Consider the following 17,559-nt stretch of genomic DNA (forward strand, 5'->3'; position numbering starts at 1 on the left):
TTTGTGCACGCACATAAAACACTGATTCTTGCCTGACCTAGGTAATGCGGACGTCATCAAGCATAACTGAGAAAACAAAAGTGAAACGCTTTTGGAGGACTCACTTTCAAGTGCATCTCCATCACCACAGATGATGGCACCTTTAATTGTCTGGGAGTTAATGTTACATCATACACATAAAACACAAAAGCCCCCCCCCCCCCCCCCCCCCCCCACACACACACACATTTACAGACCATATCCCCTTATGGCATTTTCACAATGGAACAATACCATACCATACCCCCAAGAGACTAAACCAGAGTTGCGACTCATTTATTCTTTTGTTCTGGATAACTCTCTTCCCTGTCAATAATCATAATTTCCATCCACTAGTGCAGGTTGGATAACCAGACCACCCCTGTTGTAAATGTCCTTGGACCATTCATCAAGAGTATTGATTGTAAAGAAATGTTGCCATGCAAACGGGGCACAACAAACCAGTATGCATGTCTATTGCTACAATCCCTCTTGACAATACTAAAAATATTTTCCTCCTCATTTACAAGCAGTTTATATGGAGTCTTTTTGCATTCACTTTGCCTTGATAGACTATTCCTTTACTCAATCCATGAGCCACTAACTATCCACAGCACAATTTGTGCCATGGGATTAACTACGTGTTGGTGACTCAAAATACAAGAACACTATAGACATGACCTGACCTTTTGTGTTTTATGTGTATGATGTAACATTAACTCCCAGACAATTAAAGGTGCCAGTTTGACTAAATTTAGGTGATGACTTACACTTAAACATGTTTAACTGCCCTCTAAGGAGAACAGAGGATGGGGAGTTGGGGACTTTTGCACACTCATGTTCAACATCAGTAATTAAGTTCTCATTTATGTGAATGCTTCTACAAGCGTACATAGCCCCACATGCACCCGATGCCAAGCCACTGTTCCCTATTCACAGCGGCGATTAGGCTAATTGCTGGGTTGAGGGGCCGCAGTGGCGCCAAACAAGGATGGTGGCTGGCTGAGTGTGATTTGATGAGCTGTGAATCGATATAGCACACAATGGACCAATGGGAACCTGCAGGAGCATGGCCATAAATCTCTGGTTTTCTTAGCCTGTGATTGTCTCGGCTAATTGCTGCAGGAGGGCAGAGCTAACATGGGAAAAGTGTCAGGATAGCAAAAGTAGCCAATCAAGTGAGGTGGGGAAAAGGGAGGAGAGGGGGTTTAAAGGAATAATATCACCTGTTTAGTTAAAAGATAGCCTGTAAAGAACAATTGACACATTTTGACTTCCGCTTAAACAGTAACTGTTATGTTAAAAATTAAGTGTAAATTTGAGTAATTTGTGCTTACATCTTGTGTCTGGGTGACAGGGTCTCCTCACTATTCTACATTATTTTCTTTTTTTCTTTCCAGCACTGCCAATTTCCCATGTTACAATAAGTCCTGCAAAATTTCTGGATCTAACATTAAAATTGCAATTTTCCAGTTTGCCATCAATCAAAAATTTCGGTGTTGGCCAAACTTCCCAGAAAGTCTGATAAACTTTCCTTTGAACAAATGCTGATTGAGAAGTCATGGGGAAAAAATGTCATTTGTCAATTTTATTTTTTCCGTTAACACAAATGAAATAAATAAAGAACAAATGACGGATCACACCTTGCAAACATGACTTTTAACAAACTATTATTCAAGCAACCATTTCACTGATTTTGTTTCAGACAAGTGCACTTTGTCCTCGTGAGTGGTGCTGTGCCGTAAAGCGTTGCTAATTCAACATCACTATACCTGTTTGAAAAAGCCCATTATATCTTTGTAGCCATATACACAATACATACGTACGTACATACATACATACATACAATCCACGAGTACTGTGGTACACACACCCTTTAAGTTGAATTCTCAGAGTAGGAAAAATGAATGTTTATATGGACGACAGTCAGGAGTGTTCCAAGTCAAGATGGGGCATGATCTGGTCTCTAAGAGAAAAATAATTTATCATGGTTGATCATCTATCCTCTACTATCATGGTTGCCAAAGTGCAAAATATTAGAAACAGCTCTGAGTACAACTCAGTGCAGTCCGACATCACTGCCGACTACAACTAGATCAAGAGATATGTGAATAGAACAAACATTGACAAAACTGAACAGTTAACTTTGGAAGGGCATATTGTGACTTATGTGTCAATGCAGTGTTCAAAGACGAGAAAGAAATGCAGGACTTTTCTCCTTTATCTATTAGTTTTATTATTTTTAATTTACTATTAGTCCAAATTACACACAGACATGCTAACCTTTTATTTTTTTCCACCAATTGTATTTACACGTTTAAATAAAGTGGATTCTTTTTGTAAAACCTTTTGGAACATGGGAATGTGTACTCATCTGTGTAAAGTGAAAATGAAGTACACACTGATAAACAAAATATGGAACATGAGGGTAAGTTGTATGGACTTTGTGGACAGAATTAACCAATAAGTGCTTTCTTAATTTCCAGTCCAGCACTGACTCTTTAAATAATAATGTGTCCAGGTCCACAGTTGGTTATTTTCAAATGGTGCCTGGGGATCCAACGAGACGCAAAAGCTCAATGAGACAGGGTAAATGTTCAAATAGCCACAAACATGCAGCCTTCTTCTCCATTGTCATGGTTTGTCGTCTTCTTCCAGATTTAACTATGGGAGGTCCTGTCCCACTCTTGGCCAGGACAGCTCCCCCCAAAACAGAAAGATATACTCCAAGAGAGGCTTCTGATAAATCTTCCTTCCTTTAAGGTCCATCTTTCCATGAATGTCAAGGAGGTAAGATCTTAAAGGTGTGAGTATTAAATTCAGATGAGGGGGTTGTGGGTGACGTGTGTGGCATCCAGCAGTCCATCATGATCAAATTCTACCAATCAGTGCATTTTTTTTCTTCTGTGAGCGAAACATTACCTTAATTCTCAACAGTTCTGTGAAGCAGAGTGGCGGATAAACAGACATGAGACATTCTACTTATAATTAAACCTATAGTTTTACATTTCCCAAAGTACTCTACCTGTCTTATTTCTCTTTGTGTAGAGCTTCTATGAAGGCTTCAAGCTTCTCCTGGATCTCACGAACCTTCTCTGTAAAGTATCACAAATGTCAGGTTTCGCTTAGACACACAGTCAATAGTCACAAATGGAAAAAAAATTACATTTTACAGGGTGGGTAATGAATTTATACCATCAGGAATGGGTGCGTAGTAGACGCAAGCAAGAGGGTGTGTTTTGAAAAAATTATGACAAAAATATTTGACAATGGTGTCATAGGAACACAACTCCATCATGAACTGAAAACCTCCTGTACTCATTTTAAAAGCAGGATGAATATAGATGCTCCATACACTACAGTTGTGTTCCTCCATTATAATTTTGGCTGTGATGTTAATGCTCAAACTGAACACCATTACTGAAGACAGTATTTGCAATTGTGAGCAAAACCCATTTGTAAAGTGAAAATATTCTATAGAGCATTCTGGAAAGATTGCATTTGAAGACCCAAGAATAGACACTTAAAAACAAGGTCAAAAAAAAAAAAAAATCCATTCAACCATTGCCTTTGTTGATGTTGGCAAAGGCTAAAGTGTTTTTCACTAAATGGTCTTGCACGCTTGAACGGTTTTAAAATACCCACTTTCTTAAACATTGCTGCCACCTATTGAGCACTCGCGGAACACCTGCAAGTGTTGCAATGTTTCATCCCGCAAAAAATATACAAATGCATTCAGTCTTACTGAGATCCTCGGCAAGTTGGACTCGGCGGCCAGTGATGAGCTGAGATTTCTTCTCCATATCCTCTCCAAAGTCCTCCAGCACCTCTTTGACATTTTTCTCCAGTCGGCGCACTGAGAAGAATAGAATTGAGCAACAAGTACAAGACTGTATATAAATATTATCACCTATAATAGCAATGTATTGCTATGTAAAACTTTGAATATTTGAGAATGGCGCCCAATATCTTAAGTGTCTGCACTGGTCTTTACCTTCAGTGTTGGTGAGCTGCTGTCGTAGTGTGTTGGCAGTGATGACCAGCATCCTCTGAATTCTCCAGAAAAGGACGACATCATTGCACTCCAACTGTGGAAACCGCGCAACAGCCACTTTGAATAACTGAAGGTGAGAGTGACAAACTTAGAGCATTTATTTTCTTTTACCTCAGAGTCAACAAAGTGCCTCTGGTAATAGTAGAAGCCCCTTTTGCAGAGGTTACAGTGGGCCAGAGCTTTTTGCAAAAAGTGACGTCGATAGAGCTGATGCCATGTGTCTTTGATCTGGAGTGAAAAATCAAGGCGTTATTCATCGGACCACATTCTAGAACAATTATTTGAGAACAACAAATATCCTGGGCTCACAAGTACTGGGTCCACTTCCACCCCTCGTCCCTCCAGGTTCTTCCTGACTGTGGTGACCTCATCGTTGGCCAGGTAAGCCGTATGCTCATCGTGCAGCTTCAGCAAGCGCTCAAGCTCTGTTCTTGTTTCATTGCGAATATGCTGTTAAGTGTGGGGGATACGCGTTAAGCACTTAAATCATGTATTCCTAAGAATATTTACTGCAGGCATTGAAATCCATCCATCCATTATCTGGACTGCTTATGAATAAAATTAATAAAATCTCTTAGACTGATTAAATAAAATGTTGTAAAGTGTACAAAATATTAACATTAATATTAACATATCATAAGAGAGTAAGTGTGTGTGTTGAGGGAAAGAAGCAGCGCAACAATGTTGATAACATGTAAACAAACACATGTAAATGACTATCAAGTCTGCAAAAAACTAGCATGCACATTTTATTTATCGAATGAAAAGTCGATACAGTAATCTGGCTGACGCTGCAGTTTAGCGGGAACAGGCTTAGGAAAAGAAGAAAAGTCAATATAGTAATTATTTAGAAAAACTACCTGATCTGGTGTTCGGTTCTTCCAGTTCATCCACCTCTCCTTCCAGTCTGGACCCACCATGTCTTTGATTACAGCTTCAGCTGAAAAAAAAATTTGGTGACATTATTTAAGACATTTGAAAAGCCTTAGAGAATTAATCGATTTGTTCTCAAGCTAGCTCAACACTTTGAAATGGCTAATAAAAATTGCAATTAGTGGTAATGCATTTATGTGATTTTGGCAATTGGGGGAAAAAAAATAATTATGTCCTCAACCCTTCAATTTCTTTTGCTGTGTTGGGAAACCTTTCTCCGATTGACGCCTCAGTAAAAAAAAAAAAAATCGGCAATAAGCTCATAATCGTAGAAATTCTGAAGGGTTATTGATGTTGATGCATCAAACCACAACATTTCAAACGGCGTCACTGCCCTTAAAGCATGGATGAAATATAGGTCATCTACTTCTGTAGTCAGTTGCTTTTTCTGAAGTTTCTTTCTTATGGGGGAGTTTGAAATGCTCATTGCACACTTTTTTGGGGGGGGAGGGAATCCAAAGGTGGTCACTTGTCACGTTGCTAATGGAAGAAACACACAGCACAGCACAGCACATACTGTCTTTGAGGCGTGACTGCAAAGTTTGTTCCATGAATTGAATTGCTGCATCCCACTGAGGCTTGTCCGTAATGGAACGGTCTTCCAGGGCATTGTGCTGGATCACCCTCTGATGACACACACCACAAGAACATTGTAAGAACATTACAAATGACAGCTGACATAGATGACCTTGTATTCAGTCTGCCAGAATTTGTTGACAGTCTATTTACCAGGCTGTCCATGGCCCTCTCGTTCCACTTGTGCCTCTTGATGCTCTCGTCTTTCACAGCCTCCTTCAGCTTGTCAAAAATGTCATCCTGGTCTTTGCCTTTGTACTCAGCCATGAAGCGAGCAAATTCCTCCTGCAGTGTCTCCCAGGCAACCTAAAAACAAGATCAGTGTTTTTTTTTTTCCCAAGGCATTTTTCAACAGATTTCCTCTTATCACATTACAATAAAAATTGCATTATACTGTATACAGGCATACAAGCAATGAATAGACGGACATCTTCAAAGCTTTTACCTCGAGGGCTTTGTGTGGAAGCTGCTTGTCAGTCCACTGCTTCAGCTTAATGTCTACGGTGGTGTTAAAGGTCCCCGAGTCCATTGTTTGTGCAGCAGGTAAGTAAATGTTCTCTATCACATGTGTGGAAACACGCTCCCACAGCTTCTTCTGCAGGATGGCTTCCCTGTTAAGATAACAAAAATGAAAGATGCTAACATCAGCTGTGATTGCACTTGGCTGTAGATTCCAATATGGTTTCACTGTGACCCTGTTAACAATTAAGTCTTGCCACTGGATCCCCTCGTGGCATGCCGACAATGGAGCAATACCGCCCTGGCCTGTGCACCACGTCACCATGAGACCAAACCAGGATTATGACTCATTTATCACAAACGAATGTTCATATTTCAATATGCTTCCTTCCCTTTGTTCCGGATAACCATCTGCACTGTCAATAAGCATGATCTCCAATAGAGCAGGGTGGATAATCGGGCCACCCCGTTCATGTCCATGGACGATTCATCAAGAATATTGATTGCAACGAAGTGACGGCAAGCACACAAATTATCTTACCAGTGCTGTGGAGTCACTTGACTCAAGTTGATGACTTCATCCAAGATTTCATTCTTGGCCTTTTCGTACAGTTCGTTCTGCAAAAAGACACCTGCATAATTAGTCTACTATCAGATTAAAAAAAACGTTATTTACATTTATCTATTCACGTTTATCCAAAGCGTGATTTGTATTATGAGAAAGTTCATACCAGAGCTACTGGATGACGTGTTTTTTTTTTTGTCTTACCCGATCCAGTTCTCTCAAACGAGGATAATTGTTTTTCCACTCTGTCTCCAGGTTGAAGCGGGATGCTAGAAACAAGCAAAAAAAAAAAAAGTATAGTACTTCAAATATCAACATATAACTAACAGAAATAATACTTTTCTGTAGTATGACATGCAAGCAAATTTATCAAGCGGTTATTTCACAGATGCTTGTGATTGGATGATCATCAAGGTTAAAATTTCAAGGTAATAAGTGTATAAATCAACAAGCAAGGCCAGCACAGACAAGACATGACTTTGTGTTTTTTTACACATATGACTTTATGGCAACTCTGAGACTGTCTGCCACTAATGGTGCCAGTTTGACCAATATCAGGTGATGACTTCCACACTTAACTACGCCTTAAGGACAGGAAGAATTGGGACTATCACAGAGGCACACTTTTGTCAAATGTCCACAGTTTGGTTCTAATACACGTGAACACAACATGTACACATCTCTCTACGCACCAAACATTAAAATACTGCTCTCTATTCCAATGGGAGATTTGGCCAATTGCTCGGTTATGGTGCCACAGTGGTTCTGAACAGGGATGGGAGACTGGCTGAGTGTGATTTGATGAGCAGTGGATCAATATGGCACACAATAGGCCTATGGGAACTGCACGAGTAGGGCCATAAATCTCTGGTTCTCTTAGCCTGTGATTCTCTCAACTAATTGCTGTGGGAGGGCAGAGCTAACGTGAGAAAAGTGGCAGCTTAGGAAAAGTATGGCCAATCAAGTGGGCTGGGGAAAAAGGGAGTGTGTGGGATAGAATATGCACAGTATATTTTTGTTCTCAAAAGAATGCTGCTTCTCGGTGAGGTGGAGGTAGATAGCTGGGTCTTGGCCTGAAGCGTTAACTCATTTGTGAAGGAAAGAAGCACAGTGAGAGACGACCTACCTTTAAAGACGTCAGCTTGCTGCTCCACAGACTCTCTGACCATTTTCCAGAAGCAGTCTGAAACGGCCAGACTCAAGTTCTTTGTGGTGACCTGGTGGGCCTTCAACATGCCGTCCCTAGGGACAAAAGACACACGTGACTGTCAGCAAAACACAACGACCACCATAAAACATTGCATTTAACTTTCAAACTAATGTAAAAAATGCAAGGAGGATCTGCACTGTTTGCACTTACCGCAATAATCTGGAGTTCTGGAAGAAGTCCTCCTCATAGTCTTTAATTGAGTCAATGCTCTCGCCACTGCTTCCTGTACATGAGTCGGCGGAATGACAAATCCAGTTGTACGAAGTTAAATTACAAAAAAACATTTACTCCAGACAAATCAAGGCAAAAGAGAACATCTGGTTGACAAAATTAGTTGATTGATGTTGAAGTAATACACACATGCTCTAATGGGAATTACCTTTTCCTGTCACGACAGCAAAGTATCCCAGAGCCTTCATGGGAAACAGTTTGCCCTCAACTATTTGTTGGATCTGAAATAATTAATAGATTTGTTTATTTTCAATGCCTGCAACAGCAATCTGTGAGTATCTGATTAAAAAAGGGATGTGCACCCTTTAGGAGAAGAGCAGTTTATTGCTTCTAATAAATGAGCAAATACATTTCTGTTCCTCAGCCTGCAAATACATTTGAAATGACTTGAAAGCAGTCTTACTCTGCTCGGGCTGGCCAGGTTCTTCTCAGCCAAGTCCACTTTGGTCAACACAAAGATTGTCCTTTTCCCATGGGGGTCCATTTGGCTAACCAGATCAGTTACAATGCTTCGCTCTGCATCCACGCTGCCGTCTAGATGGAGGCAGATTAGCAACTTTCTGTTACCTTGCTGGCTTCAATATAGTCATTTCAAATGGAAATGCAAGATCACAACTCACCTTGAATGCAAAGGATGATTGCATTGGGGTTTTGCATGTAGGCCTTACTAATACTGAAGATGGTCTCCTTAGTGTCTGATGCCATGCCTGACGTCACAGTCTGATAAGGGAAAAAAAATAAAATACTTCAAGGGCTTCTTTTAAACTTCATGAGTTATTTTTTACAATAAATTATGAAAATGAAAGACCCCATTGATCTGTAATTGGACAAAAAAGTCATACTAAAAAAATTATGACTGCATAAGAATGGCTCTCTAAGTGGCTTGTGATTGGCTGCTGACCGGTCCAGGGTTTGCCCTGCATCTCGCCAAAAGTCAGCTGGAAGAGGCTTCGGCTCACCTGTGAGCCTAATGAGGATAACTGGTGCAGAAAATGGACGGATGGAAAATAAAAGACTGCAGCGAGCTTTACTCACACTGATGACACCCGGTAAATCAACAAGAACCATTCTCTGGATTCCTGGGCCTTTGACACTTAAGGATATTGTCTGTTGATTAAAAATACAATCAAATTCACAGTTAGACAACACATTCACAGAACAAAAAAATAAATTCATGCTTTCAATTCACATGAAAAACTAATGTACAAACCTCACAGCTGACAGTTTGTCCTTCTTTCACACTCTTTCTCATCCGCAGCTCAATCTCATGCCTCAGAGCAGCCAGCTGCACAGCACAAAAAAAGAAAGGTTAGTTTCTGTATGTATATTTGTGCTAGATGGACAGAAATAGTCTTACATCTTCCTCCTTGGTCAAGTCAAACTCACGACCACTGTCTTTGAACAAAGCCACATGGTGGGGGCCTTCACTGAGTGTCACCTGCAGAAAGAAAACATACTGTGAAATCAAACAAAATTGTTCTTGCACATCATCCTTACAAAAGAAAAGAAAAAATCACAACGAACTATATTCACTCTGGTCCCATATAGTACCTTAACAGGAGAACGGGTCATCATCTCTCCAGAGCCCCTGGGAAAAATCCTGGCCTGTGCAATCATCTCCAGGACACTTGTCTTGCCAGCACTCTGATCGCCCACCACAACCACCTTTAGGGACAGTAGGAAAGAAAAGAGGGAATGAAAAATTATGCATGAGTGGTTAGGATAATACAAAAGCTTCATTTTGGAAAATGAAATATGTTTATCACAAATTCCAAAATAATTGTGTTAAAATAAATTACAAATGCAAGTGACATAAGTGTGATTTATCTTCCATGTTTTTGGAATTGCACACACATATTTTTTCATGAAGTGTACTCAATGCATGCTTCGTACCCTGGGTAAATGGTCCTGTGTGTTGTAGTTGGCATCATAGTCAGACAGGATGTCCAAAACTTCAGAATACAAATCAATAAGGGATTTCTACAAAAACAAGGAGACAAATATTATGACGTACCTTGTTTACTTTGGTGCAATAAAAACTGTTCATTAAACCAATTGTTGGGTTTCAAACAGAGTGCAACCAACCTTTACTTTTCTTTGGTGGATCCCTTTGTCGTCCTTTTGCAGAACCACTTTCCTCAACTCCTTGTTCTCTTTCTCCAGTCTCTCCAGCATGCGTTGATACTTAAGCTATGAACAGAGGACAGGAAACAATCAGTCCCTTGACATTCACTCAGAGGACATATATCACAGAGTAGATAACGTCTAGATTTAATGCATTGTTTTTTCATAAAGACCAATAGGAATAAACAAACAAAAGCAAATTAGCGATTCAAATCACTATTCAGATAATTCAGGACTGCACAATAATATAAATGTATCAAATTCTATATCAAAACTAAAGAGTAGTCGCTGTGAGTCTACCTGGGTACGAAGAAGGTCTTCTTGGAGCTGATCTATCTTTTCTTTATCTGAGGACTAGTAATCAAAGGAGAGGAAGAAAAAATAACAAGGAACAATAACAAATTGAGTTAATTCTTCTTTTTTGCATGACCTTCGGGTCACCTTTAAGTCACACAACAATCACTTGGTAGTTGCACATTGTAACAAGACAAATTTAAATAAATGTATGACGAAGAATAAAAAGACTGGGGGAAAACAAAGTCAGGCACACAGTCCATATTCTGCCAAGGTTCTGTTCTTTTCACCTGTGGTGATGTAAAAGAAAGGTTCACATGACATGAGCTCTCCGACATTGATACAGAGATCACAAAATCGTTCACAGGCAATTAAATTGTGATTGTATATTCAAACCCCAATCAGGTACATATTTTGTACATGTGCAGCAGATTTGTTTCAATTATGAACAACAATACACGGGAGACACCTCAAAGGAAGAAATGGGATTTGGTAGGAAGACAGTAAAGACATAAAACTGCAGAATGGTCAAAAGTCCGTTAAGTCTTGATGGAATGCACAAACAGTGTTAAGATTGTTTGGAATGTTAATAAGAAAGAAATAATTGTATTTAGAAGTGACAATCCTGCACACGCCTTGAGTACACCACAAACATTTCAAAAAGTACACCTCACACCATGCAGATGTTTTCCAATCTTTACCACATGCTCCATTACAGAAAAAGGAGTCCAATTGTGCACGGTAAGTGGCATCTTGGACTAGACAATGAAGGTCCACGTGTGGCCTGCCAACAAGCTACCTGCACAGCATCTTGTAGCCTGACAATATATACTGTAGGTGAAGGTGATGGGAGAAGGGGCTTTCATCATGGGGGATTAACTCAGTCTAGATTTGAGCATACTTAGAGGACTTTCTAAAATATAAGCAGTATAATATTGTGGTCGGACTATGTATCTGTAGCATAAAATGTTTTTCTAGGGTGTGGCAGTATAATGCAATGTTGGGTGTGGTGGTTACTACAATACTGGTTTACTTAACATCTCGGCTGGATTTGAACTTCTGCTCCAAGTCTCTAATTCAGATTGAGCTTTCGTATTACTTTTTTTATTTGCACATACATTTCAAGTGACACACATCCAATGTTGAATAAAACCCACATTCGCAGATGCCGAAACAAGGATCTATACTTTTTTCAGTGAAGTAGTACACTGGGTTCCAAATTATTATACACATTATATATATATTTTTATTTTCCTATATGGTCAATGCAAATGGTTGATGATGAAGTCATTAGCCGTTGAGTTGAAAAAAGAAATTGTGTCACTTCAACCATGCAGTTTAAAACTCGCCCATGCCAGTTAATTTTAGTGTGTTCCATCGACGAATGCCGCCAGCCTTAGGGTATAAGATTAAACTAGTTGTGAACCTTTTAAGTGTTTTTTTTTTTTTTGTGGATAGGGTGGCTCTAAGCACGGTGGGACCTTCACCTTGCGTGTGTGATGAGGGGGGCTGGGGTTCGGAGGCGGAGTGGGAGCAGGCTCTGGCGGTGGGGGACGCGCATAATTGGCAGCAGCTGCCCGTCGGACCTCTTCCTCGTGCTGTTGGATCTGCTGCTGAATAAGAATGAGTTCGCCGAGCAGACCCTGCTGGGGGTATGTCATAATGAGAGTCAGGCAGGAGCAGCAACACAAACAGCAATCAGCCCACAAGGCCATTGCGATTCCCCAACATGGGGCTGACACATAGCGGACCATTCACTGGTAGTGTTGCTGTTCTAGCTTGGGTCAAAGATTCAACTAGGGGAATCTTGCCACCATCATCAGTGCAATGCAACACAACAAAGGCTGAGGTCAAACTGATGGCAGGAGAGGCGACTAATACCACAATTAGCACCTCTCAGCAAGTGGCATCATTCTTTTTTTTTTTTTTTTTATCCTTTATCACCCTCATCACGATCGAAGACTTTAAGGTTACTTACACTTGGAAATTAAACCCATATTTTCACAGCAAAAAAAAAAATCAATAGTTGACGGCTGTCAACACTGTAGGCTGGTGATGCTGCTGAAGATGACAACGATAAGCAAGTGCAGGTATGTTACTCTATCAAAGGTGAAACACATGGGAGCGTGCAACGCCAGAAATTTAGTTCACTCCATCCCGTCATGACAAAATTTTTGTGCAACACGGAGAATTGTAAATCTATCTGATAACTTATCAATCATCACAGTATAGACAAAAGTCTTGGGGTACGGCGCCTCAATGACGTCATTTGGACAAGGATATGCTTCCAGCTTTGTGAGGCTGTGCCCCTGTGCACAAAGCAAGGACCCTTTGTGTATTCTTGGCTGAGATTGACAAAAGAATCCAACCAACATAATCGAGCCACGCCCTCTCATCGAATATCAGTGACCTCAGAATCTTGTTTAAAGTCTTTCAAAAAAGGAGTAGACCCTATTAAAGCAACATAACTTGAAGCACCCCAACTTTACCCTAGTATTATATGTTGAGTTGTCTTGTATGCTATTTGATGCGTTATGTTGGAGATGATTATAGATGAGGGAGGAAAGGACATCATGGGGGGGGGGGGGGGGGGGGGGGCAACATTTTACAATTGCTCACCAACCAATACATAAAACATACATTGTGGTGGGGGAAAGGAACAAAGAAGAAGGACAAAATAGTATAAGTGGGATGAAGCAAGATGACCAGACACATAAAAGAACACCTCATCAGTGTGTATAAACAAATTCTGCCGCACAGTGAATACATTGTAATAGGGTCCCCAGATGTTTTTTTTTTTTCAGTAGTGATGTGACCCGAATGTACCACCTTAAACACAAAACCTTTGTTGAGATTCTTGGACCACGCATCTTGCAATTTTGGTGAATAAGAAGAGCCAAGCAGCAGGAAGAAGATGTTGGGGTGAAGGGTGAACTTACTTTTTTGTACTGCTTGTCATCTTGAGAGGCTGCGGTAGAAGCATCAGTGGCTTTTAATGGCGGCTCACCTGAAGTTTCTAAAAGAGAAACAGCAGCATTAGATATGTCTTACAGGTATTTTCTGCATAATACATACATTCCACAGCTGACAATGTCCGTTGCTAAATGTCAGATGTGTGGAAAATCTAGCAATGCCTGTAAATTTGCATCAAATGAGCCAATAAAAAGTATTCCGTACAAAGATTCTGCACACTGGCTACGAGGTAATTATTTCACAATGCCGAAATGTGTCATTTTCTTTTATAGTCTTTATTTGAACCACTGTAAGGAAACATATAAACAACTCAGTGAAAGAGATTTAATATTCCACTCTGTGTTTGGGGGGGAAATTGGCTGATGCAATGTTAATAATAAATGAATGCTGTTATTGCCATTTTCCAAGCATCTGAGCAAGATTGTGCCATTTAGAATAAAACGTATGGACCAGAAGACAGAGAGGGTGGAAGTCAAAGGAGGCTTAAATATACTAGTTAGTAATAATAATCATGAGAGGAATTGGCATGAGGAAATTTCTAACTGAAAAAAAAGAGACGCTACATTCTAAGAGATTTTCATTTAAAACGCAATCAAGTAATAACTGGTTCCAAATAAACTCAAGAGTGTTTGAGACAACAGTTACACTATGCCCAGTGAGAAAACTACTGCACACTAATTTCAGAACCAGCAATGACTGTTAATGGCAGCAAATTGAAAGCCAACATCTCAGCATGGCAAGGATTCCCCAAGTGAACAAAACCACATGAAGATGCCGGTTAAAAAAAAAAAAGCAGAAAGATGAGAGGTAGGTGGGTAGCACTAGTGAGTTTTGGTGTACACACCTAACAAGAGAAGCAGACCAGAAGCTCCTTTGACTTCACTACCCAAACTGACACCTGCGAATAATGGAGGAGAAAGGAGGAACGACACAAAAAAAACAAAATAAACATGAAAGACAGAAGCAGTGGGATGATGGTCAATGCAGGGCCACATGAAAATGGCGTGCAAAACAAAACATGCTTCAGCAATTGTTAAGGTGTGTCATTTCATTTAAATAGCCAATGCATTCATTCCGAGAAATGTTATTATGATTACATTTGTTTTACTATATGTGAAAACTGCCTCATGTATATAAGAACTAATTTGCAAATGGGCGAATATGGCAGTAAGCACACAGCAATTATTTTCCCCTCGTCATATGGTGGACTCACATTTTAAAGAGAACTAGGATTGTAAGGACTATGTGCAAAATATTAGTTTTTTAAATTCCTCTACTCTTAAAAAGGCTGTTCGATGGTGACAATTTGGTCCAGGAATAGATTCACTTCATCACTTCCATTGGGGGAAACTGGTTTTGAATTTGGAACAAACAAAAGGTCAATCAGTGTTGTGACTGACACTTACCGGTAAGCTTCTAATGGACATTGTACTATTAGAGTCAAGTCATTCAATAGTGTTTGGCACCGCACCCATCATCAGATAAATCTCGCACAAAGCAAAGGAGCAGACAGCGGGTTACACCCTGACTGTGTTTTTAGTTCATTTTAATGACTGTAAGATTAGTCACACCATATTGCAACATCTAAGGTCGGTTACATGTTGGTCATAAGCATCTGCCCTGTGACACTGGTTCACTTCCAAGTTGTTCTCATTTCAAATTGTTCATTTCAAATGAGGTGCAAAATCTCTTGCATTTTTTTTCACATGATGTCATACTTTATGGCTGTCCAACCCCCAAGCTTTGTTTGACTTTTTAGGAAGATGAGGCACGTTGACTGACTCACCAGAGGACAGGAGACTTTTGATGAAAGTGAAGTTCTCCCCGATTTTGTCAAAGTCAGGCAGGAGCTTAGCTATTTCCTCCATCTCTGGTAGAGCTTTGGCAAATTTATCTGAGGACAACAATACTGACAATGAAAGTAATTCAATGAAATGCAAACATAATCTAGTCATCAATATTTTCAACTGTAATACGGTATGACCAAGTTTGTTTTTTGACTTTTACTTAAGAGCATAACAATGACAACACTTACCAAGATCTATTTGTTCGCTGAGTTCCCACACAAAGTCAGGAATGACCCAGTTGTATTCGCTCAAATCAGGCAGCATATCCTTCCACTCATCATAGGTCTAAAAGTAAATTGATATAAGTGAGCAAGCTGCGCACTAAAACATAATGCTATCTTTTATGATGAATCTCTTTTTTAGTTGGGGGAGGTATAGGATTTCTGTGATCAGCAAGTAGCACTGACTCCTAACTGTGGACTGAGACCTGGGTAAAAAAGTGCCCATGAGAAGTATTGAAGGAGTAAAAATGGGTTAGGTAACTTCAAATATGTAAGTGGAAAACACTTGATGGCTTGATGACATTGTTGATACAGCAGCGGTGCAGGAGGAAGCGTTGTTTGTTAATGCCCTTTTTTTTCCCTGACGGCAAATAGTTGCTGGCCCAAAAAAAACCAAAAAAAAACATGAACTCGTTTGAACCATTCCATGGAACAAAAATGGTTGTACATCACTGCTCAATTACAACCTTGCCCTGGATGATAAGGGGGGGACACAGACACATAGATGGAATGCATACCTTCTTAGCCGTGTATCCTCCTCCCACTGCGCTGCCAAGCAGAATGTATCGTAGCTTCAGCAGCCTCGCAGCCAGTCGGGCCACCCAGAAGTTGCGCTTCTGCTGGTAGCCCCGGCCCCCCGATCCCAGCTTAGGTGGCCGCATGGGCAACCGTGACATGGAAGTGAAATAACGGGCCGCTGTGCGATGAGGTGGACGCTGAGTGTTGGTGTTTCCATAATAACGGTGGTGGATGGCGCGGTACAGAGGGTGCAGCTTCTGAAGTGGTATGCGAAATTTTACCCCTGTCCTGGTGGGGACCACATTCCTGCATGCCCTGCTAACAGAACAAAACAGTTGGAGGTTATCCAAAGACACCACCAATATGCGGTAAAAAAAAAAAAAAAAGAAATTGGTGCTTAAACAGCTACAACCTATACAATGGTATAACTGGAATGAAATGGATAAGATCATGGAATGAATTCAAATCAAATCTGGCATCATGCTCGCTATTGCACTACAATACACCACTTGGCTCTACTGAGTTCATAAACATGAGCAATTATGAACTGTCCATACATTTAGTCAGGGGGAAAAAGAAGATATGCGTGCTGGTTTCTGCACTTTTCACACTGTAAATGTAAATTTTCTGTGACACCCCCTACAACCTAAACTTAGTTTTAAACAACAAAGTTACAAAGAAGATGAACTTTCATGTTCATCATCCATCAAGCTCTTTTTCTATACAGGTATAGTATTGAAGTGACAATTTTGGTATTGTGACAATCCAAGACATCGAGTAGAAATGTATGAGCGTAAACAACCAGAAATCATAAAACTATGTATTTGTGATGAAGGTAATGCATTAAAACATTACTTGTGAAAAATGTACATTGACTTAGAGACATCATCCGTTATCTTCATCATGCTAGTTGGTCGTCTGACGAAGCTAACGACAACATAGATCCAGGTAAGGCCCACTCACGGACTGTATAATGACATTCTACATATTGCTTGGAATGTGTTAGCATATTTGAGCAACTTTATATGCACAGGTATTTACTGAGAAATCAAATGAGAAACAATTAACATGGCTTTCCTAAGAGAGCCAGGTAGGCTAGTGCTGCACGTTCCTCTTCGTAGACGACTAGTAAATGATGAGCCCGTTTTTGTATAAAATGCAAACTTACCATGTAACTTTACCTCCAACGCGCAACATGTTGCCAGCAAGATGACACAGAAAAGTCATACATAAAACATATCCCGATGCATCTTTCCACAGGGTACACACCTAGCCTGTTTGTTAGCTAAAGGACACAGGGCTAGAATGACAGCCCACTTCCGGTATTGTAGTCCTGCAAAGAAATCAGTCCTGACGCAACCCACCAGCGCAAAGGTTCCGAACTTGATTAAAAGTCAGAATAGTTTCTTCACTGGCCCTAATCCTCTTCCGTACCTTCACGTGTCCCAAAATAAAATATTAAATATTTACAAATTCATCAATTTAAAATGACATCAAATAATTATAGTATAAAGTGCAAGTATAAAAAACTCCAA

At 40.2% G+C, this 17,559-nt stretch overlaps 1 protein-coding gene across 7 annotated transcripts; it reads right to left on the minus strand.

Moving 5' to 3' along the window:
* Positions 1-1,591: 1,591 nt before the first annotated feature.
* On the minus strand, positions 1,592-17,367 carry opa1 (OPA1 mitochondrial dynamin like GTPase). Of its 7 annotated transcripts, none has more exons than XM_088394509.1 (31): positions 17,193-17,367; positions 16,024-16,339; positions 15,473-15,569; positions 15,224-15,331; positions 14,282-14,335; positions 13,404-13,480; positions 11,952-12,110; positions 10,471-10,524; positions 10,132-10,236; positions 9,940-10,026; positions 9,598-9,711; positions 9,404-9,484; positions 9,257-9,331; positions 9,082-9,153; positions 8,667-8,766; positions 8,450-8,580; positions 8,195-8,267; positions 7,966-8,038; positions 7,732-7,847; positions 6,810-6,874; positions 6,582-6,658; positions 6,027-6,192; positions 5,735-5,887; positions 5,523-5,631; positions 4,933-5,012; positions 4,382-4,522; positions 4,184-4,300; positions 4,013-4,106; positions 3,764-3,874; positions 3,044-3,113; positions 1,592-2,957 (listed from the first exon to the last, which is right to left on the minus strand). In XM_088394509.1, the coding sequence occupies exons 1-30, from the start codon at positions 17,249-17,251 to the stop codon at positions 3,049-3,051; spliced, it is 3,129 nt and encodes a 1,042-aa protein (XP_088250635.1). In that variant the 5' UTR covers positions 17,252-17,367; the 3' UTR covers positions 1,592-2,957; positions 3,044-3,048. The 7 variants fall into 7 exon arrangements, with proteins under 7 accessions (XP_088250635.1, XP_088250634.1, XP_088250633.1 ...); XM_088394508.1 differs by having other exon boundaries at positions 11,952-12,107; positions 16,024-16,342; XM_088394507.1 differs by having other exon boundaries at positions 16,024-16,342.
* Positions 17,368-17,559: the final 192 nt, after the last annotated feature.

This window comes from Syngnathus floridae, chromosome 13 (genome assembly GCF_059516105.1).
Source record: "Syngnathus floridae isolate MCC-2025c chromosome 13, RoL_Sflo_1.0, whole genome shotgun sequence".
In the NCBI taxonomy this organism is placed as follows: domain Eukaryota; kingdom Metazoa; phylum Chordata; class Actinopteri; order Syngnathiformes; family Syngnathidae; genus Syngnathus; species Syngnathus floridae.

What these genes read in the sequence shown, in the direction of transcription:
- opa1 (XM_088394507.1), bottom strand. Translation starts at nt 17,251, where the DNA reads ATGACTTTTCTGTGTCATCTTGCTGGCAACATGTTGCGCGTTGGAGGT. An exon ending in CCCCTCATCACACACGCAAG is followed by an intron (nt 10,525 to 11,951) that starts GTGAAGGTCCCA and finishes TTTGATTACTAG; the next exon opens with TCCTCAGATAAAGAAAAGAT. An exon ending in TGACCCGTTCTCCTGTTAAG is followed by an intron (nt 9,485 to 9,597) that starts GTACTATATGGG and finishes TTCTTTCTGCAG; the next exon opens with GTGACACTCAGTGAAGGCCC.